The sequence below is a fragment of the Arachis ipaensis genome, chromosome B6 (genome assembly GCF_059453495.1).
Source record: "Arachis ipaensis isolate K30076 ecotype BB chromosome B6, ASM5945349v1, whole genome shotgun sequence".
Classification (NCBI taxonomy): Eukaryota; Viridiplantae; Streptophyta; class Magnoliopsida; order Fabales; family Fabaceae; genus Arachis; species Arachis ipaensis.
Genome location: NC_142441.1, coordinates 142,509,764 through 142,535,948, shown reverse-complemented (window position 1 = coordinate 142,535,948; position 26,185 = coordinate 142,509,764). Strand labels below are relative to the sequence as shown.

The 26,185-nt window shown below is 34.6% G+C and overlaps 3 protein-coding genes across 3 annotated transcripts; 2 read left to right on the top strand and 1 right to left on the bottom strand.

Moving 5' to 3' along the window:
- The first annotated feature begins 4,905 nt into the window (after positions 1 to 4,905).
- LOC107605229 (acyl-CoA-binding domain-containing protein 1) lies at positions 4,906 to 9,110 on the top strand. Its single transcript, XM_088491564.1, has 6 exons — positions 4,906 to 5,683; positions 6,037 to 6,145; positions 6,267 to 6,376; positions 7,220 to 7,311; positions 8,032 to 8,129; positions 8,400 to 9,110. The coding sequence occupies exons 1-6, from the start codon at positions 5,214 to 5,216 to the stop codon at positions 8,574 to 8,576; spliced, it is 1,056 nt and encodes a 351-aa protein (XP_088347690.1). The 5' UTR covers positions 4,906 to 5,213; the 3' UTR covers positions 8,577 to 9,110.
- A 258-nt stretch (positions 9,111 to 9,368) lies between these two features.
- Positions 9,369 to 11,854, bottom strand: LOC107647558 (O-Glycosyl hydrolases family 17 protein). Its single transcript, XM_021105064.2, has 3 exons — positions 11,489 to 11,854; positions 9,824 to 11,151; positions 9,369 to 9,649 (listed from the first exon to the last, which is right to left on the bottom strand). The coding sequence occupies exons 1-2, from the start codon at positions 11,568 to 11,570 to the stop codon at positions 10,082 to 10,084; spliced, it is 1,152 nt and encodes a 383-aa protein (XP_020960723.1). The 5' UTR covers positions 11,571 to 11,854; the 3' UTR covers positions 9,369 to 9,649; positions 9,824 to 10,081.
- Positions 11,855 to 17,268: 5,414 nt separating this feature from the next.
- Positions 17,269 to 19,115, top strand: LOC148563000 (uncharacterized). The gene is made up of 2 exons (XM_088491119.1): positions 17,269 to 17,850; positions 18,003 to 19,115. Exons 1-2 carry the CDS (start codon positions 17,269 to 17,271, stop codon positions 19,113 to 19,115), a joined length of 1,695 nt encoding a protein of 564 aa, XP_088347245.1.
- The last annotated feature ends 7,070 nt before the right edge of the window (positions 19,116 to 26,185 follow it).

Sequence of the window (26,185 nt, the reverse complement as noted above, 5' to 3'; positions counted from 1 at the left end):
TTGTTAAATCTTGAATTTGATCAATTGGTTGAAAATTTCCTGGGAAGACGGACATGAATATTACTTGGTGTGCTGGAACCAAGCATTCTTCTTCTTCATTAAAAATAGGTTGAGTGTTTGTAAATTTTAGGGATATATCCCTTGGATTTACATTGTCAATCATATTTTTAAATCTCTTTACTGCATCAACGAATCCTGCAGGAAACTCACTAATAATTTTTAGATCATTAAAAATTAAGATTGTATCAATTAATCCATACTGGAAAAACTGATAGGTGTCAGATGGGGAAGCATCTGGAAATATAACCAGCTTTGTTAGCTGTTCTTTGGCAACAGGATAATATCCCAAAATTGTCCTTTTTTCTTCAGTCCAATTCAGGACTATGTTAAGGGTTTCTCTGAGATTAGATCTACAGACCCTTTTCTTTTCCTTGATTTCAGCCCTTGTAGGAATGTTTCTTATTATCCCTGTTCTCTGGGTTTGAATTGGAGCTTTATCTGCTCTTTTTAGGGTTTGCTCTGGATGGAGAGCTTCATATTCTTTGAAGGATTTCTTTGCCTCTTCCAGTGTTAGGAACCCTCCTTTATGAATTATCTTTGACTGGTGTGTGAATGGTGCTGCTTTTTCCCAGGCATCATATACTCCTTTCATGGGGCCATTATAAATTACATAATATTTTTTATCTTACATAATATTTTTTATCTTGGGTGGATTTTTTAATGATTTCAGCAATTGTTTTATTTTCTGAAATTTTTTCTTCACCTGATTTGTCAACCATGCTTAGCTGGCTGAACTCTGATGTTTCTGCTTGTTGTGTTGATTTCATTGCTTCGATGGTCTTCTTGAGGGATTGGATCTGTGTCCTTATTTGCTGACAATGCTTGCATTTTTCGAGCTCTTGCTCATATTTTTGAATTTCTTGATCTAATGCGTTGTAGACGAACTCCATTCTCTTGTTAATGTATCTGCAATAACATTTTTGTCACCCTTAATATATTCAATTTTTATTGGATATTGTAACAAAAATAATTGCCATCTTACCAATCGTCCATGATTATAATCAACTTTTAAATTATATCGTATGAAACCTGTTAGGTAGCTTGAATCTGTCCTTAATGTAAATTCTCTTGGTAGTAAATCAATTTTCCATTTCTTAAGAGATTTAATTGCTGCTAGAGTTTCCTTTTCATGAGTGGTATATCTCTGTTCTGTTGGAGTAAAAGTTCCTGAAATATACCTGCAAAGTAATTCCTTTAGGGAATCTTTAGAATCTAATGATTCTTTTCCTTGTTCCAAACTTTTTATAGCTTTCTTAGCTTTTAGACATCCTAACCATGTTATGTCTGAAGCATCTGTTTCTACTATTAAGTAGTCATTTTCTTCTGGAATATAAAGTTCTGGAAGTTTTTCACATAATTCTTTAATCCTTTGAATTTGCATACTATCTTTTTCATCCCATTTTCATTCTTTTTTCGTACTTATTTTTGGAAATAAGCTTTTAGTGTATTCTGTTATATTCTTTAAAAATCCTTGATCAGAAATATAATTTATACATCCTAAAAATCTTTGTAATTGTTTTCTATCTTCTATTTTATTAGGAAATAAATTTACCTTTTCTAGGACATTTGGTTGAAGTTTTAGCTTTCCTTAAGTAGATAGAATTAATCCAAGAAACTCTATTTCTTGTTTTGCTATTCTTGCTTTCTTTTTGCTAAGAACTAATCCTTTTTCTTTACATCTTTCTAAAACTATTAGTAATTTTTGAAGATGATCTTCTCTATCCTGTTTTGTAAAAATTAGTATATCATCAATATACACTAAAACAAATTCATTTAACTCTTTTAGATTTTCTTCCATAAATCTTTGGTAAATACCTGGGGCTTGTTTTAATCCGAATGGTAATACATTCCATTCATAGAGTAACACACTTGTTGATTCTTTTGTTGGGCAAGTAAAAGCAGTTAATTTCTTTGTTTCTTCGTCTAAACGAAGCTGCCAATATCCTGATTTTGCATCAAGAGATGAAAACCAAGTTGCTCCTTTGATTTTTTCTAAAATAGAATCTTTTCTTGGAAGTTTATGAGCATCACCAATAGTTGCTTCATTCATCTTCTTATAGTTAATAACCATTCTTCGTTTTCCGCTTTTAATTTCATTATTGTTTTCGACATAAAAGGCTGGAGCCGCATGAGGACTTTTACTTAATCTTATAATTCCTTTTTCCAAAAGATCTCTACATTCTAATGAAAACTCTTCTCTATCTCTTGCGGAATAAGGAATTTTATTTGGAACATTTATCTCTTTTGTAGGATCTTTTAATTTAATACTTACTAATTCGTTATTTGTATTTTTAACATCTAAAGGATTTTCAGCACAAATTTCATCCAAAAGTTCTTCTATCTTTATTTTAAGACTATTTTTTGGGATATTTATCTGAAAGTATAAATTTAAATAACATGTCTCTAATATAGAAAATATTTTAAATTTTAAGATCTTATCTATAGTGGTAGTTGGTATTTTTATACGTTTTGATTTTTGATTTATTGAAGAATCGTGTGGTGCTTTTAAAACTATATATGTTAATTCTTGAATGAATGGATGATATAGCTTTAAAAAATTATTTCCTATGATAAAATCCATTCCAGAGTCTAACATATATATAGATGGAACAATGAACCTATAATTTTGAATAAAAATTTCAACCATCTCTGCTTTTTGGTTAATTTTATGTATTGATTTGTCAGCTATTCTAACTCTTAATGGTTTCTTTAATTTTTTCCAATCAAGTTTTATGTTTGAACTAGCAAAGCATTGCGTTGCTCCAGAATCTATGAAAGCATTTATAAACTTTTCTGTTATTTTTATAGTAATAAATGTAGCATTATTACTCAGTCTCTGAGTCTGTTTCCGAGACATATTCAAAAATATAGTCTAAGTTATCATCAGATTCTTCTAATGGTTCCATGAAACAGGACTTAGCAATTTCTATTTGTTTAGTAAGATCCTTTTTATCCTTCTTTTTCGGACATTCATTTGCATAGTGTCCTTCTTCTTGGTAATACCAACACTTACAATTTTCTTTTTTATTCGGGCAATAATCACTTTTTTGTCTTTTATTTTTATTGTTATTTCTTTTTCTAAAATACCTCTTTTTTCTCCAGTTTGGATAGTATTTTCTTTTTCTAAATTGATATTTTCTTTTTCTTTGAAAATTTTTATTAAGACCATATTTTTGAGGTATCTCTTCATTATCCTGACAGCAAATTCTAATTATATTTGCAAATCTTTTTTGAGTTGCTTCTTGCATACAACGTTCTTTTATTTCCTCTCTTATTGCAGAGGTTGCTCCACCAAAATTATTTTCAATTGTTCCTCTATTTATTTCTCTTATAAATCTTCCCATAATAAATTCATTAGTAGGATATGGAAGTTTTGTTATATACATACTAAGATAATGATTTTTATCTTCTTCTTTTAATTTGTAATAATGTATTCTATATTCACATATATAAGACTCCACATTACATAGGTCATATATCTGAATGTTAGCTAAATGATTTTTTGCTTCTTGATATTCTTTATTATAGACTTCTTGTTTATGATCTATAATATTTTTTCCAAAAAATTCTTTATATAGAATCATCATTATATATAATATCTTATCATAAGCTGTTGTTTTTGTTGCTAATTCTTCTATTATTTGGTTTTCTATTGATGTCATATAATCTCTTATAGCTCCTTTAGTATGAAACCCTATGTAATTCCAAATATCTCTTCCAGATAATTCATTAAGTTTTGGATTAGTAAAGGCTTCTAATAAGAAGGAATTCAACCAGTTTTCGAAAATTTCTTTTTCATTCTTTTTACAGTCTAAATCGAGCATTCTTTCTCCTTCCATTTTCTGGATTTTAGGAACGTATTTTGATGGTGTTTTTGTATATTTTGAATCTTTATTTATAAATCCTTTTTTAAAAGCATAATTATCAAAACCTGTTTCCCATTTAAATTGAGATTGATTATCCCTAGATGTTCCAGCTTCATTTTTTACTTGTATTGGAATTGCTGGTTCTTCGTCACTTGAATAATCTAGGATGTGTTATTCATTTTCTATATTTTCAGAATTCACTAATTCTTCTTCTATCTGAAATCTCTGTTCCATAATATTATTTTCTTGAGCCATTTTTAATTGTTTAAAAAGCATTGTAACTTCTTCTAATTTTTCTTCAATATTCATAATTTTAGTGGTGGTTTTACTTTTAAATCTGTTATGTTGATTATATTTTGAAAATTTTCTTCTTTGGAATTTTCTTTTTCCTTATTTCTTTGAAATTTTATAGATACGAATATTTCTTCAAGCATATCTACTATAGAATTTAATTGTGAGTTAAAAGTATGATAAAGATGTGGGGAATCATTTCCATGGTAACATTTCTTAGAAATTCCGTGTGAAAAATAAGTTTTTTCAGGTTTTTGAAGTCCTTCAATAAAACTTATAGTAAAATAAAGATTTTGAGAAAAATCATTTTGTATTGATTTTAAAAATTCGGTGTCATTACAGTTAACATTAGTTAAAATCATTAATTTTTGATCTATTAATTTTGATAACTTAATTATTTCTTCTCTTAAATCTTCTAATTTACTTTTTTCCATTAGGTGACGTTTTTCTTTGTGAAGAGTTACGGTTTTAAGTGAAAAGTGTGGCTTTAGAAAGTGTGGTTTAAGTAAACAAATCTTTAAATCTACCATATAATTTTCTTATATATATATATATATATATATATATCAAATTCTGATAAAATGATTTCTTTTGTATAATAACTAAGATGATATTATACATTTGTTCCTTGATAGTACAAACGTGCTGATATTAGTCCCATGTTGTCATCGTTATAATTAACATAGTATAAAGAAATATAAATTTTTTAAAAGAACACAAATCCATAAATATTAAATTTATTTTAAAACAAATCCCTTTTGTAAGTCAATATTTTTAGAACAGATAGTAACTAAACTTTACTGAGGTGCAAATATTTCTCCAACAGCATAGCAGAAAACAGCTTTCCCTGCCCTTCCTCCGCTATAAGTGCTTCAGTATCGGAAATCCCTTCCTTTCCAATCTTCCTCGATTTTCTCAATCCAAAACCAAAATGACCATCCTCTACCCCTAGTCTTCATTTTCCGTAACCCTCCCTCCATTTCTAGGGTTTCCGCCATGGCTGAGTGGCAGCCCCTCCTCCAATCCATCTTCGTCGGCCTCATTGTCTCTTTCCTCATCGCCAAGCTCATCTCCTCCGTCCTCGCCACCAAGCACGACACTCGCGCCTCCCCTCCCGAACCTCACACAACCGGTGCCGTTCCTGGACCTGGGCTTGGGACCACTTTCACAAGGTCCGATGCTGACGAGACCGAGTCCGTATCGGCTGAGCAGGGGAGCCCGACTCACAGTGGAGTGGGCAGCGACAGTGACGACGACGACGATTGGGAAGGCGTGGAGAGCACGGAACTCGATGAGGCGTTCAGTGCTGCGACCGCGTTTGTTGCGGCCGCGGCGGCGGATCAGCGATCTCAGAAGGTGTCGACGGATGTGCAGCTGCAGCTCTATGGGCTTTACAAGATTGCCACCGAAGGTCCCTGTAGTGTGCCGCAACCCTCAGCGCTGAAAATGACGGCTCGAGCGAAATGGTAGTGTGCTTTTTTCTTCTTTCTTGCCATTGCCGTTGATTTTTGGCTAGTAGCATTTTAGGCTTAATGTTTTCATTGGATGCTAAAAATTAATGGAAGTGTGCTTTTTTAAGTTTCTATTTATATATAGTAGCTCACTTATGGTGTTAGATGTAGAAAATTTGTGCTGGAAAATTAAGAATTCCGAGTTTTCCAAGTATTTATTGTATAAGAAATATATAAAAGCTTGGGGATCTTGTTAGTTAAACTCTTAATTATATGCCTTTTTGGGATTGTAGCTGATTCAATATGGTTCTTTTCTTTTTTGTTTTGTCATATTCTTCTTTTATTTTATTTGGCAACCATTTTTACAGGCAAGCATGGCAAAAATTGGGTGCTATGACTCCTGAAGATGCGATGCAGAAGTACATTGATATTGTTACAGAGCTATATCCCTCATGGCTTGATGGAGCTTCACTTTCGGTGATCTAATAAGATGTTTATCGTGTTATTTATTAGATGAATTGCTGTATCTTTTGTCAAAATGGAGAATGGTATATTTAAAATGAATGTGATCAGTCTCTAATTGTTGTTTCAATGACAGAGGGACAAAGGCAGTGATGGTGACAGTGGCGGCTCTGGTTCAGAGTCTAAGGGACCAATGGGACCAGTATTCAGCAGCTTCGTGTTTGAAGAGGACTCTGGTAGTGACTTGTAAGATTCTTAGAACTTTCAGTTGTATGAAAATTCAATTAATAGAGGTGGTCATGCTTTGTAAGTAGTTTTATATCCATCCATGCATATTGTTTCACATTACAGTTTTCCACTTGATATATCTTTTTTTTATATTAATGGGTTTAATTTCTTCTACTTTTCTGTTGACATTACAGGACCTTTTAGGGATTTATTTCATTACAGTTTTCCACTTGATATATCTTTTTTTTTATATTATTTCTCTTGTATTCCACATCTCTACCTTAATTAACTACTTTGAACTAGGATTGAGACTCAGACATAGTTATATGTGCTTACCTTGAAACTGTTCCACGTCAGGTTCTGTTTCGGATCCACTACTCATCTCTTGCAATGTTGAAGATAAGCAGTGTAAAACATTAACAGTTTTATGCACTTTCCAAATTCGTATACTACTTATTTCCATGTGGCATGAGGTGATTAGTGGGATTATAGAGAAGGGGACATAATTCGGGGACGAAGAATTTCCATCCTTGTTGACAATACTAGTATTTATCTGTCTACTTTCCCATTTGCCTTTCTTGTATGTCACCTACTCGCATTTTTATTTATGTTTGAAAGCATCAGCGATCCTCTCTATTCTAGTGAAGAAGTTTATGGGCTAATTTAAGTTTTACAAATAATTGTTGTTGAATCTTTCTGTGCTTCTATTTTATTGTATTCTAATATATCAAGAACCAATAACCAATATATCCTGTGAATTTTTGAGCAATTATAAAACTTAAAATGGGGAGCTTTATTCAAAAGGTATAGTTTGTATAAAGAACAGAAAATTGACAGATATTGTTTCCCTATTTTCTTTAGGAAAATGGACGCCATTCATGGATTTGCCAGAGAAGGGGATGCGGTTAATCTACTCAAGTGTGTTGAAAATGGTGTTTCAGTGAATGTCAAGGGTGAGTTATTCATAGCTATTTCCATTCCCCTTTTACTTATCAATCACAACTCACAAGTGTGCTGAAAATTGTGAAATGATGCTTGTCTGGTTGTTAAGTGGAATGAGGTTATCATAATGGCCTGTGCCAAGCATTAAGTACCATTGCTAATTACTTTTGGTAGCATTGCTTGGCAAGCATAGCTTGAGCTTGGCAGTTATGAACATTTTGTTGCTACATGTTCAATTTTTCATTTTAGTCTTTCATTTGTCCTTGTCTCACACTGTATTTTGCACATTTGAGTAACATGGATGATTCCCAGTTGTCTTTTGAAAATGGGGAGTTTTGATTCGTAATAAATGAAGTAGCTATAGTAAAATTGTATTTTTTTTGTCCTTCATAGTACATTCTCTCAACAAATTATTTTATGAAACAGGTTTTCAATTTTTTTTTTTGAAAATGGTAGTTGTGCTACAGCATTGGTCATCATCACATTATATCTGATATTAGTAGATAAATTGCTCTTCTAGATCGCCATTGATCTCCCGAAAAGATTCCTCTTTGGTATTACCAGGAATATTGTTTATGCTGTTTTATTGCCAGTGATTTAACCATCGGTTTCCTATAGTCATAAAGGATTTTTTTTTTTTCATTTTTCTGTGCTACAACACTATATCAAATCATTTAGTTTGCTATTATGCTTTCCCTTTCTCAATATTTGATTAATGAGAGTGATTGCAGACAGTGAAGGTCGGACACCATTACACTGGGCCGTGGATCGTGGCCACCTTAATGTCACAGAGCTACTTATTAGCAGGAATGCTGATATTAATGCCAAGGTATTTCATATATTGCAATTCAAAACATTCCAATTTAAGTACTTAACATATTTGAGCTAATCTATATGCTTTAGAGTTTTAGAGGAATGGAAACAGGATGGAAGCTAGCTTGAATGTTAAATTAAGTGTTATTCCTTATTGCAATAGTTGCTTAACTAACACTCAAAGTTTAGCATGTGCAGTAGAAGACCGTTCTATGCATTTTTACTTATTTCCCAATTGCTGAATTTGAAAATTTGCTTATATTGTCGTGTGTTATACTTTTATAAGGATAATGATGGACAAACACCACTGCATTACGCCGTTGTCTGTGAGCGGGAAGCAATAGCTGAGTATTTAGTGAAGCATAATGCAGACACAAACTTGAAAGACAACGATGGCAGTTCCTCACGTGACATATGTGAGTTTAACTGGCCTTGTATGCAGCGCATCTCGGAAGCAAATTGATTCCCAGCCTGTTTCAGAACTGCTTTTGGCTGTATATCTTGGCAAAACACAACCTTGGGAAAATCTATTCATACACAATGCACATACTATATAACTCAATTTTTCACTCCTTAGTCGTTGGGATAGCTACCATTTTCACTGTACTCCCCGGATATGCACCTACTAGGAAAATGGTTTAAATCAAGTATATTCTGAAGATTTCTAGTTTCCTTTGCTCAGCTCCAAATTTATGGTCCATTACATTTGAAATTTGATCACACAAGATGTATACAAGAAAGACTAGCATCGGTATACTTTTTTTGAAAGAGAGCATGCTTCAGGAAATAGGTAGTGAGAAGGGAGAGGTTTAAGAGATTTGAAGTGGAGGAGGAAATGAAGAGATTTATAGAGTATGGTTCAGGGAAATATGTATAACTCTAACTTTTATTCTTTTACCACTTTATAGGAGAGATATGTTTGAGGATTTTATTAATTTTTTATAGATCTATTCTCATTTATGATCCTCTTAAATGGAGTAATTATATTTAATTTAGTATATAGGAAATTTTGCAAATATATTTTGAATTCCTCATTTTCTTCCATACTGGTATAATATTATTATACTCACATATGAACTATGAAGTACATTTATAGAAAAGGATGTAAATTTTATTCTTCTTTTGCATGTTTTTTATTCACTAAATAGTATTTCTTTTATTTTAAAACTATTGGTTTGAGAAGTTTTCGTATTTATATATATTAGTAACTCAAATATATGGATAAACACAAATACGTGAGCTTCTCAAGCTTGTACAACAAAAGTTGTTAACCTAGCATTAGTGTTTTTCATTTCTGTTCTAGTTACCAAATGCGGCTTAAGAGGCTTCAGGAACATTTTGCTACCACCAACAGCTGTGAACACCACCCCAAGCGATATTGTCATTGTTTGTAGACATGGTTGCGTGCTTGCATGAGTTGCATCAAAGGTGTGTGGCATACTGTCTGTTTTTTTGGTGTCTCTGCATCCAAAATATCCAATTCTGCTATGGCTTCCATATCAATGCTGTAGTCTGTAGATAATGCTCTTATTGTTCCTACAAAAGAAAGAGTATATGTCTTTTACAAGTAATAAACATATGGCCAAAATGTAGTTTTGACGTATGATTTCCACTAAAAATATCTGCAGTCCAATTTGAGTAGAATACTTAAGTATACGAATAGAATACAAGTATTCGACTGAGCATGTCAAAATTAAAGTTCCCATTTACCTTTTTCTTTTGCTTATATGCGACGATACTGTTCCGAGAGGTACATGTATTTCTTCTTCCAGCAAAATATAGATCCAATAGTACCCGGAGCAGGTCTATTTATAATGGAGCATTCCAAAAGTCAAACGGTCCCATAGATTGTAGCTTTTACCATTGGTTTCTGAGTTGCATTCTTTTATCTCCCTCATTCCAATGATAAAATTCAAGTGATCACAAATTGAACCTTCTTTAAATACTCCAGTTTGCAAGATATTGAACCTACAAAAATATTGAACCCCGCCAGGAACCAATGAAGCTTAAAATAACCATGATTATTAAACGTGATTTATGACGATAATGAGCAACCCCAATGGCAGTGTTCCTCATTATATGAATGTCATAGACAGGAGTCATATTGGGCCAGAAAAGCCCAAAATTCCTTTCGCATGTTGGGCCGGGTTTCAAGTTCTCATCAAACAAAGCAAAAATATAAGTCTCAAAAGTCCGGTTAGGCATGAGAGGAGTTCCAACCCCGGAAGTGACATGACGTATGAGATTCCCATTGTACTCCGAAGCACTCATTGGATCCACACCAATTTGGGCCGGGTCTCCCTTAGTGGGCCAGCCCGTTTCACCGATCACAATCTCAACATCTTCGAATCCCAAAACCTTCATGGCAGAATAAACAGAATCAAGTTGTGCATCCAACATGTTGGTGTAACGTAGATGAGTGACGTCATCAACCATGCCAGAATTGGGTAAGAAAAGTGCATAATCAAGGGTATCAACGGAAAATCCAAAGAATGGGTAAGGGTTAACCATGAATGGTGAATTCGAATCTCTAAGAAAACTAAGCATTGGTTTAATCACATGAGTATCATAGCCTTGCCTAAATCTCGCACCGGAAGGTGTAGTTGAATTTACCAAAATGCCCAGAGAGTGTGGTGTGGTAACTTTTATGTGGCTATCTATTGAGAGCTCAACAAGTGCCACGTGGAGTGTTTGCATTGCAGGGACTAAGTTGCTAATTAAAAGTTTGTTGGCAGTGGACAACACTTCGTTGCCAACGAGAATTCTAACTAATTTAGTTGAAGGGATGAACGGTTGGACGTTGGTTTGGACCCATTCACGTGCAACGGTTAAGTTAGTTACACGTGGGATTTGGTTGTTAGGGACGGTTATTGTGACCTCGATTCTTGTGTCCTTAAAAGCGCGTAGGAGTTCGGGGTTGGCATCGAAGAGTCTCACCCGGTTAATGATGGTGGATTTTGAGAGGAATTTTGCTACTTCAGCTGGTGGAGGAAGGTTATCTGCTATTGTGCCATAATTAACACCAATTCCTTGCACCTCTGTAATTTATACATAAATTTATTTAGCTTAAATTTATCTCATGCTAGTGTGTCTTGATAGTTGATAATTTGATAACAATTTTCAATTTTTAGGATATGTAAAAATAATCAAAACATTAGAGACAAATAAAAACAGTGTTTTATATCTTGTCTTTATCTTTTATTTCCATATTTTCTCACCTTTACCTAACATATTTCTAAAAAAGAAAACTCGTTTAACTATGCATTAGAAATTTAGAATATCAAATACAATGTCACAATTTTTGGATATAAGTATAATCTCTAGGATGTGGTGCAAAAGGTGCGGTAGAATGGAGAATTTGCATAGTAAGCATACCTTGGATGAAAACTAATGCAAGGAGTAGCAAAGTTGCGTGTAATGTTGAATCCAAGGATATAAGAGGCGTTTTCTTCTCCATAGCTACATACACTGTTTGGATGTTGATAAAAAAGGTGGTTACATTGGTGAAATGAGTGAAGTTGTTTATGAAGAAGTAACCTTGATGCTTTGCTTTCTGATAAGGCGAGTTCAATTCCTGCCATGGTTTCTGTGATGCATGACAACTTTTTCTCTTCAGAATTGGGATTGCGTAAGTTACTAGTTGAATACGCTATTGCATCTTCCCTTTTCTTCTTTGAATCTTCCCCTTTTTGAATTGTAAAATAATAATGTTCTACCCACTAGAATTGATGCCAGCAATTTGATTCTTCTGTCTCATTGTGAAGACTCTTTAGATAAACAATTCATAAACAAAAATACTAACTGCACACTAAAATTCAGTTATCGATCAAATTAATTATTGTTTAACCTATTTTTAATGTATAATTTATATTTTAACATGTATAATAACTAATTTAGTAATTGATTTTTGAGTAAAATGACAAATAAACCTCAGAATTTGTGAGGATTTACATTTTGGACAGATTAGTTGTTAAAGAAAAAAAAATAATAATAAAATCATCTAAAATAATAAATTTAGATAAATTAATTCAAATTAAGATCTTCTATTTTAATTATAGAGACTAATGTAAAGATAGTATATCCACATTTGATATCATAAAAAATGTTATTGGTATTTTTTTTTAAAGAACTAATATGTCTAAAATAGTGTAAATTTTTAAAATTTATTTGTCATTTTATTTTTAATTTTTTATATACATATAGAATAAATAATTTATAAAATTCTTATAAATTGCTTAATTAATCTCTCTCTCTATATATATATATATGGTGAATTCTACCTTACCCCCTCTAAAATAACATGTAAGTTACCCTTCATGATGTATCACACTTTAATTGGTTATTATCTTAACTATAGTTGGGTTATTTTGTAATTTATTATTTGAGATGGGTAATTGTATAATTTCTTAAAATATTAAAATTCTACCCGCCTTTCACGCAATCTCTTTCTACAGTGCATCATTCATTGACGAGTCGTTGAATTCCCATGGCTTGTAACTTCTTCGTTCTTCCCCAGTATAGTCAGCACCGACTTCATTGCTATCTCATGTCCTCTCACTCAATCTCTCTTTTTTTTTTTTTTTTTTTTTGCCATGGATCACTCTTTACCAATATAATTAATGGTTAGTTTGGTTATTAAATTTTTTTCATTAAAAATAATATATGAAATATATATTCATATGTAAAATATAATATAATATAATATAATAAATTTATTCAGAGTACTTAAAAGTATAATTAAAATCAGAAATATACAAATATAATAATAAAATTTGTACTTTAAACAAGTAAACATATCTTTTATCATACATAAATTATTTAAAAAAAATATAAATTATTAAAATTAATAACATAAATTTAAAATGATAAAATTCAATTTTCTTACAAGTAATTTTTATAGTATTTTTATTCTTTTAATTTTTAATTTATTAATATTTTATTATTTAATTAATGATTAAACAAATTATTTTCATGAGAAATATTTTTTGTATAATCTTAAAGAAGAGACCAATATACCAATTTAAAAATTAATGTAAAAATGATATTTTAAATAAAAAATAGTTAATATTAAAATTTTTAAATACAAAAACAAATTATATAGATATTCAGGATATAAATATGAAATACATGTTTAAAATAAATAAAGGAGAAAAAAATAATTATTTATTTTTTATGAGTACTCCCATTTTATCTGTTTTATTTATTTAAGCATATATTTTATATTTATCTTTTAAATATTTATACAAATTATTTTTGTATTTAAAATTTTAATATTAAATATTTTTTATTTAAAATTTTATTTTTACTTTATTTTTTAAACTACTATATTGGTCTCTTCTATAAGATAATACAAAAAATAATTTTTTATAAAAATAATTTGTTTAATCATTAATTAAATAATAAAGTACTAATAAATTGTAAATTAAAAGAATAAAAATATTATAAAAAATACGGTAAAAAAGTTAGATTTTATTATTTTAAATTTGTATTATTAATTTTAATAATATATTTATTTTTTAAATAATTTATGTATGATAAAAAATATGTTTACTTGTTTAGAGTACAAATTTTATTATTATATTTATATATTCATGATTTTAATTATACTTTTAAGTATTTTAAATAGATTTATTTTATTATATTATATTTTAAATATGAATATATATTCCATCTTGTAATTAAATAAAGATATATTTTTTTAATGAAAAAATTTAATAACTGAACTAACCATTAATAATGTTGATGTTGGTAAGGAGTGATTTATGGCAAAAAAAAAAAAAAAAAAAAAAAAAAAGGATTGAGTGAGAGGACAAGAGATAGCAATGAAGTCGGCGCTGGCTATACTGGGAAGAACAGGGACGTTACGAGCCATGGGAATTCAACGACCCATTAAGAAATGATGCAATGTAGAAAGAGATTGCGTGAGAACGTGCTTCAATTAACGGGGGAAGAATTTTAATATTTTAAGAAATTATATAATTACCCATCTCAAATAATAAATTACAAAATAACCCAACTATAGTTAAGTAATGACCAATTAAAATGTGACACATCATAAAGGGTAACTTACATGTTATTTTAGAGGGGTTGGATAGAATTCACCTATATATATTCGTTTGCCATTATTGAGTATAAAAAAGTATATACAAAATGTGCCATATTGCTGGAAAATTTTAACTGTCATGAAACGACAGTTAGTATTGGGATCTGATGAAATATATATATAACATAAAGTCATATGCTTCATCTGAGTTTTTATTATAATAATAATTAAGAGATGAGTAACCAAAGTACTTAAAGAAGACGTTTGCTTTAGTTGGATAGAGAGGGGAATAATCTTTTCTTACATTGCTGGATGGACAAGGTATTGTCACGTTGTAGAATGACACTCTTAACAAGCAATGCTTCTATCAAATAAATAATAATAAAGAGATAATCATTTTATTGTGCTTAATTAATAATCTCTTCATAAGAAACTGAACCACTTTCCTTCCTTCTCTTCTCTCCAAGCAAAAGACAAAATTTTAAATTTGTATTATCATTCAAGAAATTATTCTATATAACATCAGATTAGATCGAATTTTTGGTTCTTTATTATGATGAATCTTCTACTATGTCTATTTCAAAACAATGATACCTCGTACAAAATAAATCAGATTATGCTTTTGGAGAAGAGGTAGAAAGAAGCTGTGTTTTCTAGAAAAATATTGAATTTATATATATATATATATATATATATATATATATATATATATATATATATACTCTCTATTTTAAAATAAATCTACTTTAATTTAGATAAATCGATGTAGTTAAAAAAATTAATATAACTTAATACAATGTATATCTCTGAATACATTAAATTTTGAATATATGATCCAAAATTATTATTTAGTCATCAGTGGAAAAAGGTTTAGGAACTTACCGGATATTTAGAAAAAGGAATATATGTAGTACTCTAGGGTTTCATTCCTATGATTGCACATTCTCATCGATCTACAAAGCATTTTTCATTTCTATGTGAAAGGTGAAATTATAAAATTTCTTTCCATGAAAATATTTCCAATAATAAATTTAAAATATCTATTTTGTCCCTCTATATAAGTAAATATTAATGTGCTAAGTAAAAAATAAAAAGTACAACATTTATTGAAAATTAACTTGATATTAAAAAAAAGAAAATAAAAAAATATGAAATTTTATGAATTTTAAATCTTAAATTCTGAATTATTAATATAAAATAAAATAAATAAAAAAATTAAAATGTATTTAATTTAAGTAACAAATAGTATAACGCGAGCATTTAAAAAGAGGCAATAAATAGTGTTTAAAGATGAATTTTTTGTGTATAAACTAAAATTATTTGGCCCAACCCTTAACCTTATGATGTGTCACAACTCACAAGTCAGAACCACCACTTATCCCCACTTTTTTAACATTGCTTACTCAAATGAGCATCTCAACCTGATTAAGGGGATATACGTGCATACATGCGAACTGCAACTATATGGTTGGAATACTCATTTGAGCAAGAAATGTTCAAAACTGGGACTCTCTCTCTCACTTCAACAAGTTATATGCTATAAGCAAATGAAAAAACAATTGCCCTTACATTGGTTCTAACTTCTAAGTAAGTGCAAAGAAATATATGTAGAGACATTAAATAATAATGATGAACAATGTATGATGTATTATTATTATTTGAGGTGGTTGAGAATTGAACCGATTGCACGGTGGAGTAGTTGACCTTTTGATAGTCAGTTAATGAGTGTAAATGAAAAGGACTTGTAGTTATTACTTTATTTTTTTAGGTTTTCATAGAATGGCAGGTAAATGACAGTTAAGCTCAACAACCACAATAGTTCTGTGAAATGCTAACTAGGCATGTTTATTTACTACTGAATATACTAATTAATTAATAACATGTTACGGTCTAAGTATCTCCAATTGAACATAAAATATAGATATTATCGACCCAAACGCACCTACTTACCCCTTTGGAGACATAACACTCCGTTTGTTTGATATGTGTATCAGGACAAGACATAGACGCAGTAGTAAGATGTATTTATTGTTTAGTTTGTGAGACATAAAAATAAGGATATGTTTATACATAAATATACACAAAATATAGGGTAATTTACTTGAATAAAATGATTGAGAGAAATCTTTACTTAAATGTAATAATTACAATTCCTTTATTTGTGTGTCTTGTTTCATTATTATGTAAACCGTGGTAAGTTACCACGTTTTAAAATTTACACATAAACAATGGCAAGTAAACACGGTTTATGAATATAGCTAGATGCGCGTAAACCGTGGGAAGTAACCACGGTTTATGAGGAGAGAACTTTGATCATAAACGTGGTAAGTCATAGTGGTTTCCTAATCAGACGTTTTGTGAACATAAAACATTGTTACTTGCCACGGTTTATGAAGGGATATTTAAATGCAAAAACCTTTGTTTTTTGCCACGGTTTATGAAGAGAAAAATTTTATATATATGAGTGAGAACCAAGCTGTTGAAGAAGAGCATTTTTACAATGGCAAGTGAGGAAGAGAGTTTTCTTGTGTTAGTACATTGCTCTGGTAAAATTCAAAGAAGCAAAAAATACGGTGTGAAGTTCACTGACAGAGAACCGTTGAGTATATTTATCAGTTCATCAAGTACTTTGTCAGATGTAAAGAACAACATCTTGCAGAAGCGTGGGGTATTAGGGAGCAAGTGGGTGAAGAAGCTATTCTATAAGATTTCCATCGCAGTTGTGTCGACCGGTGTTAAGTATGAGACGTTTGTGATAGCGGCCGATAAAGATATTCGGGTTCTGTTTCATTGTGTTAGGAGTTTTCCAGAGGTCAGAATACACGAGCTGTATGCGAAGTTGGAGTTTGGTGTCGATAGTTCTGGGGCATCAGCTCCGGTTCATAGCTCGACTGCCATGGGCGGTGCGTCTAGTTCGATGCCTGCGGCCGCACCAACTGTTCCGCAGGTTGCATCACCTTCCTTTGCGGCTGATTTAGATCGTACGGAAGCAGTTGCTTTTGTACCGTTCGAGAATCGTGGGGTCCGGCAATAGACATATGAGGTGGATACTGGTCCTGGCATTATTCACGATGTTCAAGGGTTCGGGGAACCTGATCGAGTTGAGAATGCAATGCGGGACGATGACTCAGACCAGGAGCTTGTAGATATAATTGGGGACAGCGATGATGGCACAGGTGCCAATCCACATACACAGCATGGCCCTTCAAGTTCTGGCACACAGCAATACCCGCCGCACTTCTCCACTTTAAACTTGGAGGCTTTGGGGCAACAGGCAGACGGAGGTACAACTATTGAGGGTTCTTCTACAGAATTTCAGACTGGACAATCATTTCATAATAAAGATGAAGCTGTTTTAAGTGTGAAGGACTATAGCATCCGTCGAGGTGTTGAGTACAGAGTCTTAGAGTCGGATCATCTGAAGTATCATGGAAAATGCAAGGAGTTCGGCAAGGGTTGTAGTTGGTTGATTCGCATATCGCTTCATGCACGAAAGGGTACTTGGGAGGTTAGGAGGTACAATGGTCCCCACACTTGCTTGGCCACCTCTATTTTCAGTGATCACCGGAAGCTTGATTACCACGTTATTTGTGCGAGGATTTATCCGTTGGTTAGGACGGATGCTGCGGTAACGGTAAAGGTCTTGCAAGAAGCAACGGAAGCCGATTATGGATTCAAGCCTAGTTACAGGAAGGTTTGGATGGCAAAACAGAAGACAATAGCACAAATATACGGAGATTGGGAAGAGTCGTATGTCGAGTTTCCACGTTGGATGCTAGGGGTCCAGTCCACCATGGCCGGGACAGTTACAGTGTTAAGACTTCTCCTGTTAGACTTGGAGATCAGGTCGATGAGTCTACACTGTACTTTCATCGTCTTTTCTGGACGTTTCCATCCTGCATTGAGGCCTTCCGACATTGCAAGCCCCTCGTGAGCATTGACGGTACCCACTTGTATGGCAAATATGGAGGCACGTTGCTGTTGGCAATAGCGCAGGATGGGAACTCGAACATCCTCCCAATAGCGTTCGCCCTTGTCGAGGGAGAAAATGCGGAGTCATGGTTCTTTTTCTTGTCCAACCTAGGAGAGCATGTGACGCAGCAGGAGGGTATTCTTGTTATCTCCGACAGGCATAATGGCATCAAGGCTGCCCTTGAGGCCCCCGATGGTGGTTGGCTGCCTCCACGTGCTTTTCGAGCATTCTGTATTCATCATGTGGCGGCGAATTTTAGCCTAAGCTTCAAAGGTAAAGACGCAAGGAGGATGTTGGTGAATGCTGCCTATGCAAAGATCGAAGCAGAGTTTTATTACTGGTTTGACATTATGCGGACTGAGAATCCAGCCATGTGTGATTGGGCCAATCGGATGGAATATGACAAGTGGACCCAACATCAGGATAGCGGGAGACGGTTTGGGCACATGACAACCAATATTAGTGAATGTGTGAATTATGTCTTAAAGGGAACTCGGAACCTCCCGGTAACTTCATTGGTTAAGTCAACATACGGGAGGCTTGCTGAGCTATTCGTGGTTCGCGGACAGATGGCAGAGGCACAGCTGGGGACTGGGCATGAATTTTGTCAGGCGTTGGTGAAAGCAATAGAGCGGAACATGAGAGACTCTAGGTGCTTCACCGCCACGTTATACGACAGGCACCAATCAGAGTATACAGTGGCTGAGACGACACCCACTAGAAACTTTTCGTTTGGTAGCTATCGAGTTTCTCTTAAGGACCACACATGCGACTGTGGGTACTTTCAGGCTTTGCATTACCCATGTTGTCATGCCATTGTATGTTGTGCTCACTCGCGTCTGAATTGGACCTCAAATGTTCATGAGGTGTATCGTATGAGAGACGTGTTCAACGTGTACAAGCAAGGGTTTGTTCCGATCCGCCTATCCCAGAAGGCCTCTGGCCGCCATATGCTAGTCCGACTGTCATTCCCGATTCTAACATGAGGCATGCAAGAGATGGACGTCCAAGGGCAACCAGGATCCGCGGTAGCATGATCAGACTGCTGAAAAGGAATTGCAATTATTGCATTTGAGTAAAGATTTCTCCCTTTCATTTTATTCAAGTAAATTGCCCCAAAATATATGTATTTTATGTCTTAATAAAATAATAAGAAATAATGAATACGGATCTACATTATTTTTTTTGGATTATTTTAATGTCATATCTATTATATTCAAATACCATATATAAATAATACAAATATTTTATGTCTATGTCTCAATTATTTATGTCTCAATGCAAGCACGGACCTAAATGTATTAGGCACTTGTCCCAGTTTCATTTTAAATTTTTTTTAAAATATACATATATAATCTGTCTCCATTTTAAATTTTAAATGATTCCACTACAAATAAATTAAGTTCAATTATTTAAAGTTTCAAATCCACTTTATCTTTCTATTATTTTGAGCTTTTGACTATTAGTTAACCTAATCAAATTTAGTCTTTTTTCATTCTTAAATCTCAGTCGTCACCACTCCTTTATTCTTTTAAACCCTCTTCTTAGTTTCATATTTTTAACCTTCTTTTTTTATTTATTTTTTAGTGGTTATCTTCTTTTCGTTAAAAGGTAAATTTTAAATATTTTATTTTTTTTATATAACTTTCTATAACTCTATGTATCTTTCAATTTTATTGTTTCTCTTTTTGATATTTTTAATTACAAATTTTAATTTAAACAATTATAGTTTAGATATTAATCTAATTTTTTACTCCCTTCATAAATTTATATATTTTATTTTATTCTCAATTTAGTAATCTTTATTATTTATTTGTTTATCTTTCGTTTTATTTTATTATATGTAATTATGTTGCATATAAATTTCTAAAGTCAATTGATCAATTTACTAATTTAGAATATATATTTTTTATTTTTAAAAATAATAATAAAATATTTTAAAAAACATTTTTTATCTTATTTTATTATATGTAATTTTTTAGTTTTTTTTCATTCGAATAATTAATATGCACTTTTATTTTTTAAAATTTAAATTAATATATCTTTTAATAATAATATATATTATTTTCGCCCTTTAACATAAATCTTCTAAGTCCGTCCCTGTCTCAATCTATATATCTTAATACATACATAAACCAAACAGAGTCTAAATGAGTCGCGAGATATATGAACTAGATATCAAATTCGGCTAGAATTGGGTACAAATTAAATCTCTTTCAAATCTATGACGGTTACCATATAAATGTTAGGTGATATATCCATCTCTAAGATAGGCTATTTTTTCTCCTCTTAATCTTTATACCTCTTGAACATTTCGTTAATTTTATTGTTGGTCTTCTGTAGATACCATGCATCCTCCATCCCACTCATGAATTGCGACTGATTGGAAGCCTCCATCCCCTTATAGTATAGTAGATTTTTTGAGAAATTGATGCTAGGAATATAGTTGAAAAAATGGTTCTTTTCAAGATGGAAAGTGAGAAAGTGGTCTAAGTGGTCGATGATTGTCAGAATCTCGCCAAAACAATTTTTGTTGTAAGACAGATCGAGATGATAGAGCTAGAAGATGAATAAAGAAAGATGCTATAAAGGTGGAGGCAGATCCAACGATAACTGAGCTTGAGATTGAAGATAGTTTTAGAATTTATGTATTATTCATGTATAGGAAAATATATTATGAACCAAATACATTAGTAATTTTTTTGGCAATATAAAAGATAATTTTAAAAAACTTTTAATGTTAAACAAACTAACACTTATGATACTTGAGAATAATAATCTAGGATATAACTCCCATAGATGTATTTAAAAAAAATGTAGTTTCAAGTAATAAAATAAATTATCTTATAAGATGTGTGTATATAATTGTTCATACTCTATCCCAACGCTAAAACCCAGGTCTAAATAAAAGGTCCAATCCAAAGATTAGCTTTCACTCAGCGACCTCCTCACAAGAAGTCGGAACCAACATTGACTTGCTCTAAGGAAGTCGGGATCAAATATTAGCTGGCAAATAACCCTTATTCAAATAAGTAACTGCCTCTAAAATCTTTCAACCCACTTCCAGGGGCCGTATCTCAACCTCCTTAAGATAAAAGGACGGTTATCCACCTAAAAAGATGGAACTACTCCAACGATGGTTATTGGTTCACCACTATAAATACACTGACACCCCTCAGGTATCTCTAAGTTCCAATACTCTATAAACCTGTAAAGCCATTTGCTGACTTAGGCCTCGAAGTGTCCTTGCAGGTACCACCTCCCTCTCCTTCATACACACAAGTCGGACGGCGGCTCCCTGACGTGAACTTACTCGGAGACCTCTTCCTTCAGACGATTGGGCCAACCTTACAAGTCCAGTCCATTAATCTCTGGTTACCTAACGTAACATTGGCGCCGTTGCCGGGGACCCGAGAGATCAACCAGTAATGGCAGACGAATTTAATGAGAATGGAAACACAGCTTCTGATTCTGAGTAAGAGAATCAGGACGTTGGCAATAACGAAAGAACAATAGACATCCACCAAGGGGTAATCAACCAGAACAAAGAAGGCCCTTCAGGGGTAAAAGACCCAAAGGGAAACCCCTCTGAGGGACATTGATCAGGAAAGGAAGGGCTGCCCCATGCGACCGACTTCATGGGTTTGTTCTATGGCCACCAGGGGCGTCTGGAGCAGTTGGAGCAAGAGCTGGAACGATAGCGGAAGGCTGAGAGAAATTTGAGGAGCGAGATTGAGTGGCGAAAAGAGCTTGAGGAAAAGCTCCTAAGACTAGAGTCTGCCCTCAAAGGTCGAAACACTCGCAGTGACCGAGAAGACTCTCCCCTGGGAGGAGAAGATCCGTTTAGTGAGAACATAATAAGGGCAAAAGTACCAAGGAACTTTAAAAGCCCTGATATGGACCTCTATGACGGAATCACGGACCCAAAGCATCATTTAAGAAATTTTAAAGTCGGATGTACCTAGCTGACGCTTCTGATGCTACTCGCTGCAAGGCTTTCCCGACAACCCTAACTAAAGCAGCGATGAAGTGGTTCGATAGTCTCCCTCCGAGGTCAGTCAATAGTTTCGACGACCTCTCGCGGAAGTTCCTCATGCGATTCTCGATTCAAAAGGATAAAGTAAAGTACGCACCGAGCCTCCTGAGAGTAAAACAGGAGGTTGGAGAACCTTTAAGGGACTACATGAAAAGGTTCAACAAAGCATGCTTGGAGATTCAAGACCTACCCATGGAGGCAGTGATTATGGGACTAGTAAATGGACTCCGAGAAGGTCCCTTCTCTCAGTCCATCTCGAAAAGGCACCCGACCTCCCTGAGTGATGTACAAGAGAGAGCTGAGAAGTACATCAACATGGAAGAAAATGCCAGGCTTCGAGAGCCAAGCTGGCGACCTGGGCACTCTCACTCATTAAAAGAGAAAGAGAGGGGCCCAAGAAAAAAGAGGAAGTCGGCCTTGAAAGTCCTAGGAGATATCACTCCTATACTCCTCTACGAGTTTCCTTAGTTGATGTATACAGGAAAATTTGTCATACTGAAAGACTACCACCTCCTAGGCCCATCAAAAATAAAAAGGGGGGAGTCGTGGCGACTACTGTGAGTACCATAAGCTATATGGTCACTCAACAAATGATTGTTACGACCTCAAAAATGTGATAGAAAAGCTGGCAAGAGAAGGTCGGCTGGACAGATATCTTATGGAAATGTCGGACCATCATGGCAAAAGGAAGTGAGATGATAAGGACCGAAGAGACCCACCACCACAAACCCCAGAAAGACATGTACACATGATCTCAGGAGGGTTTGCTGGAGGTGGCCTCACAAAGTCATCTCGAAAAAGATACCTAAAAGAAGTCTACCAGGTCGGGGTGAAGCTCCCGGCTTTCCAACCATCTCCTTCACTAAAGAAGACGGGCAAGGAATCATTCCTGGACACAACGATCCAGTGGTGATAACCATGATTCTTGCAAATGCTCATCTTCACAGAACCCTGGTGGATCAGGGAAGCTCAGCCGATATCTTGTTCAAACTGGCATTTGATAAGCTGGGGCTGGACAAAAAAGAGTTAAGGGCTTACCCCGATACTCTGTATGGGCTGGGAGATACACCAATAAAGCCACTAGGATTCATACCCCTACACACAACTTTTGGAAAATGGGTGAAATCCAAAACTCTGAGTATCGACTTCATAGTCGTCGATGTGAGTTCAGCCTATAATGCCCTAATAGGCAGAACTACCCTAAATCGGCTCGAAGTAATGGTGTCCACCCCCCATCTTTGCATGAAATTCCCAACTTCAGAGGGAATTGCAACCATTAGGGGAGACCAGAAATTGGCAAGAAAATGCTACAACGAAAGCCTGAACCTGAGAGAAAAGGCAAGGAGGTTCACATCATTGAGTTCGGAGGAGTCAGAGCTAAGGAAGAGCTGTGACCACAACCGGGGGGAAAGACTGAAGAGGTACAGGTCGGAAAAGAGAAAGGAAAAAACACCAACATATGAGCAAACCTGAAAGAAGATTTGAAGCAGAAGTTCATAAGGCTCCTACAAGAGAATTCCGATCTCTTCACCTAGAAGGCCTCCGACATGCCCGGGATAAACCCCGAGCTTATGACGCACAGCTTTTAGTGTACCCCGGATCACGACATGTTCAACAAAAAAGACGGAAGCTTAGACTTGAACGGGCCCAAGTGGTGGAAGAGCAAGTACAAGCCCTCCTAGAAGCCAGCTTCATCAAAGAGGTTAAATATCTGGCGTGGCTGGCAAATGTGGTGCTGGTCAAAAAGCAAAACGGCAAGTGGAGGATGTGCGCCGATTACACCGACCTGAATAAATGTGTCCTAAAGACCCATATCCACTTCCAAACATTGATACCTTAGCAGGCTCCAGCTCGGGGTATCAATAATTGTCGTTTATGGATGTGTACTCGGGGTATAATTTAAATTTCGATGTACAAACTGGATCAAGAAAAAACATCTTTCATCACCCCAAGAGCAAACTATTACTATGTGGTCATGCCTTTTGGGTTAAAAAATGCAGGAGCCACATATCAAAGGCTGATGAATAAGGTGTTTGCACCTCACCTTGGGAGTTTAATAGAAGTCTATGTAGATGACATGTTAGTAAAAACCAAGGATGAGACCAACCTCTTAACTGACCTCTCGCAAGTCTTCAACACCATTAGGATGCATGGGATGAGATTGAATCCTGCAAAATGTACCTTCGCAGTGGAAGCAGAAAAATTTCTAGGATTTATGCTTACACAAATGGGGATTGAAGCCAACCCTGACAAGTGCAAAGCAGTCCTAAAAATGAAAAGCCCGACTTGCTTAAGGGAGGTCCAACAGTTAAATAGCCGACTTGCTGCCCTTTCTAGGTTCTTGGCGGGATCAGCATTAAGATCCCTACCACTCTTCTCTCTACTAAGAAAAGGATGCCAGTTCGAATGGACTTCTGAGTGCGAAGAAGCATTCCAGGAATTCAAAAGGCTTTTAAGCCAACCTCCCATTCTGACCCGACCTAAAGTTGGGGAAGAACTCGTCCTGTATTTATCCGTAGCCGACAAAGCTGTAGCATCAGCTCTAATACGGGAAGACGAGGTCGGACAACATCCTGTATACTTCACCAGCAAAGTTCTACAAGGCCCTGAGTTAAGGTATCAAAAACTCGAGAAGTCTGTATATGCCTTAATAGTAGCCTCTCGGAGGTTACGACCTTATTTCTAAGCTCACACAATAAGAGTTTGAACGAACCAACCCATGAAGCAAATCCTTCAGAAAACGGATATTGCGGGAAAAATGGTTCAATAGGCCCTAGAGCTATCCGAGTTCGACCTTAAATATGAAACTAGGACGGCAATCAAAGTCCAAGGCCTCACCGACTTCGTGACAGAATATGCAGGAGATCAAGAGGAAGCCTCCACTACATGGGAGCTATACGTAGATGGATCCTCCAAAAAGTCGGAAGCGGTGCGGGCATAATATTAATCAACCAAGAGGAAACTCAAATAGAAGTATTCCTCAAATTTGAATTTCCAGCTTCTAACAATCAGGCAGAATATGAAGCTTTGATTGCAGGATTAAAGCTGGCAGAAGAAGTCGGTGCGACCAAAGTAGTCATCTTCAGCGACTCTCAGGTGGTGACCTCCCAAATAAATGGAGAGTATCAGGCTAAAGACCCCAACATGAAGAGGTACTTAGACAAAACCTTGGAGTATCTTGGACGATTTGCTGAGATCGAGGTCAAACACATAACTCATAATCTCAACAGCAGAGCAGACGCCCTCTCCAAGCTTGCTAGTACCAAGCCAGGAGGGAATAATAGAAGCCTGATCCAAGAAACTCTCTAAGAACCCTCAGTTACAAAAACAGAGGGAAGACAGGACGTCCTTGAAGTATCCAGATTGGACCTCGGATGGATGAACCCACTAATCGAATATATGAAATTCGACATCCTGCCCAAAGAGGAAAAAAAGGCCAAGAAAATACGGAGGGAAGCGCAAAATTACACTCTGGTAAAAAATATCCTTTATAAAAGAGGGATATCTACACCATTGTTAAAGTGTGTCCCGACCTCAAGGACAACTGAAGTCTTAGAAGAGGTCCATAATGGTATCTGCGAAAATTATCTCGGAGCGTGGCTCAAGAATCAAAAGTAAAATCCAAGGCAATTTAGACGAAGCACAGCCTGCCCAGATAAAAGGTTTTTCCAAAAACAAAGAAATCAAAAAGGGTTTTTTTCCATAAAAAAGCCTAACAAAGAAAATTTTGTAGAAAGCATGCACACGACAATTAATCTTAAACCCCTTACCCGAAAAAGGGGGGACAAGAATTAAAGCATTTTTTGTTTACGGCCATAAAAGGCCAAGAAAAGCCAAGAGTAACCACCACAGAAACAATAAAAAGATAAAAATTGTTCAAAGGGGCCCACAAGCCGGCCCCCAAATAGCTCAAATAAAGTAGAATAAAAAAATCAAGGGTCACCAGAAGGGAGAGAGGTCGGATCAGCGGCAAGGGAGGACGGAGCAGTCTCCTCAGCGGCAGGAGTCGGAACACCTGAA

Bases quoted from the DNA above. Each gene is read 5' to 3' on its own strand.
- LOC107605229 (XM_088491564.1), top strand. From the start codon at position 5,214: ATGGCTGAGTGGCAGCCCCTCCTCCAATCCATCTTCGTCGGCCTCATT. The intron at 6,146-6,266 runs GTGATCTAATAA...TTTCAATGACAG, and splicing joins TTGATGGAGCTTCACTTTCG to AGGGACAAAGGCAGTGATGG. The intron at 6,377-7,219 runs GTAAGATTCTTA...TATTTTCTTTAG, and splicing joins GAGGACTCTGGTAGTGACTT to GAAAATGGACGCCATTCATG.
- LOC107647558 (XM_021105064.2), bottom strand. From the start codon at position 11,570: ATGGAGAAGAAAACGCCTCTTATATCCTTGGATTCAACATTACACGCA. The intron at 11,152-11,488 runs GTATGCTTACTA...TATAAATTACAG, and splicing joins TGCATTAGTTTTCATCCAAG to AGGTGCAAGGAATTGGTGTT.
- LOC148563000 (XM_088491119.1), top strand. From the start codon at position 17,269: ATGCGGGACGATGACTCAGACCAGGAGCTTGTAGATATAATTGGGGAC. The intron at 17,851-18,002 runs GTTTGGATGGCA...CTTGGAGATCAG, and splicing joins TCAAGCCTAGTTACAGGAAG to GTCGATGAGTCTACACTGTA.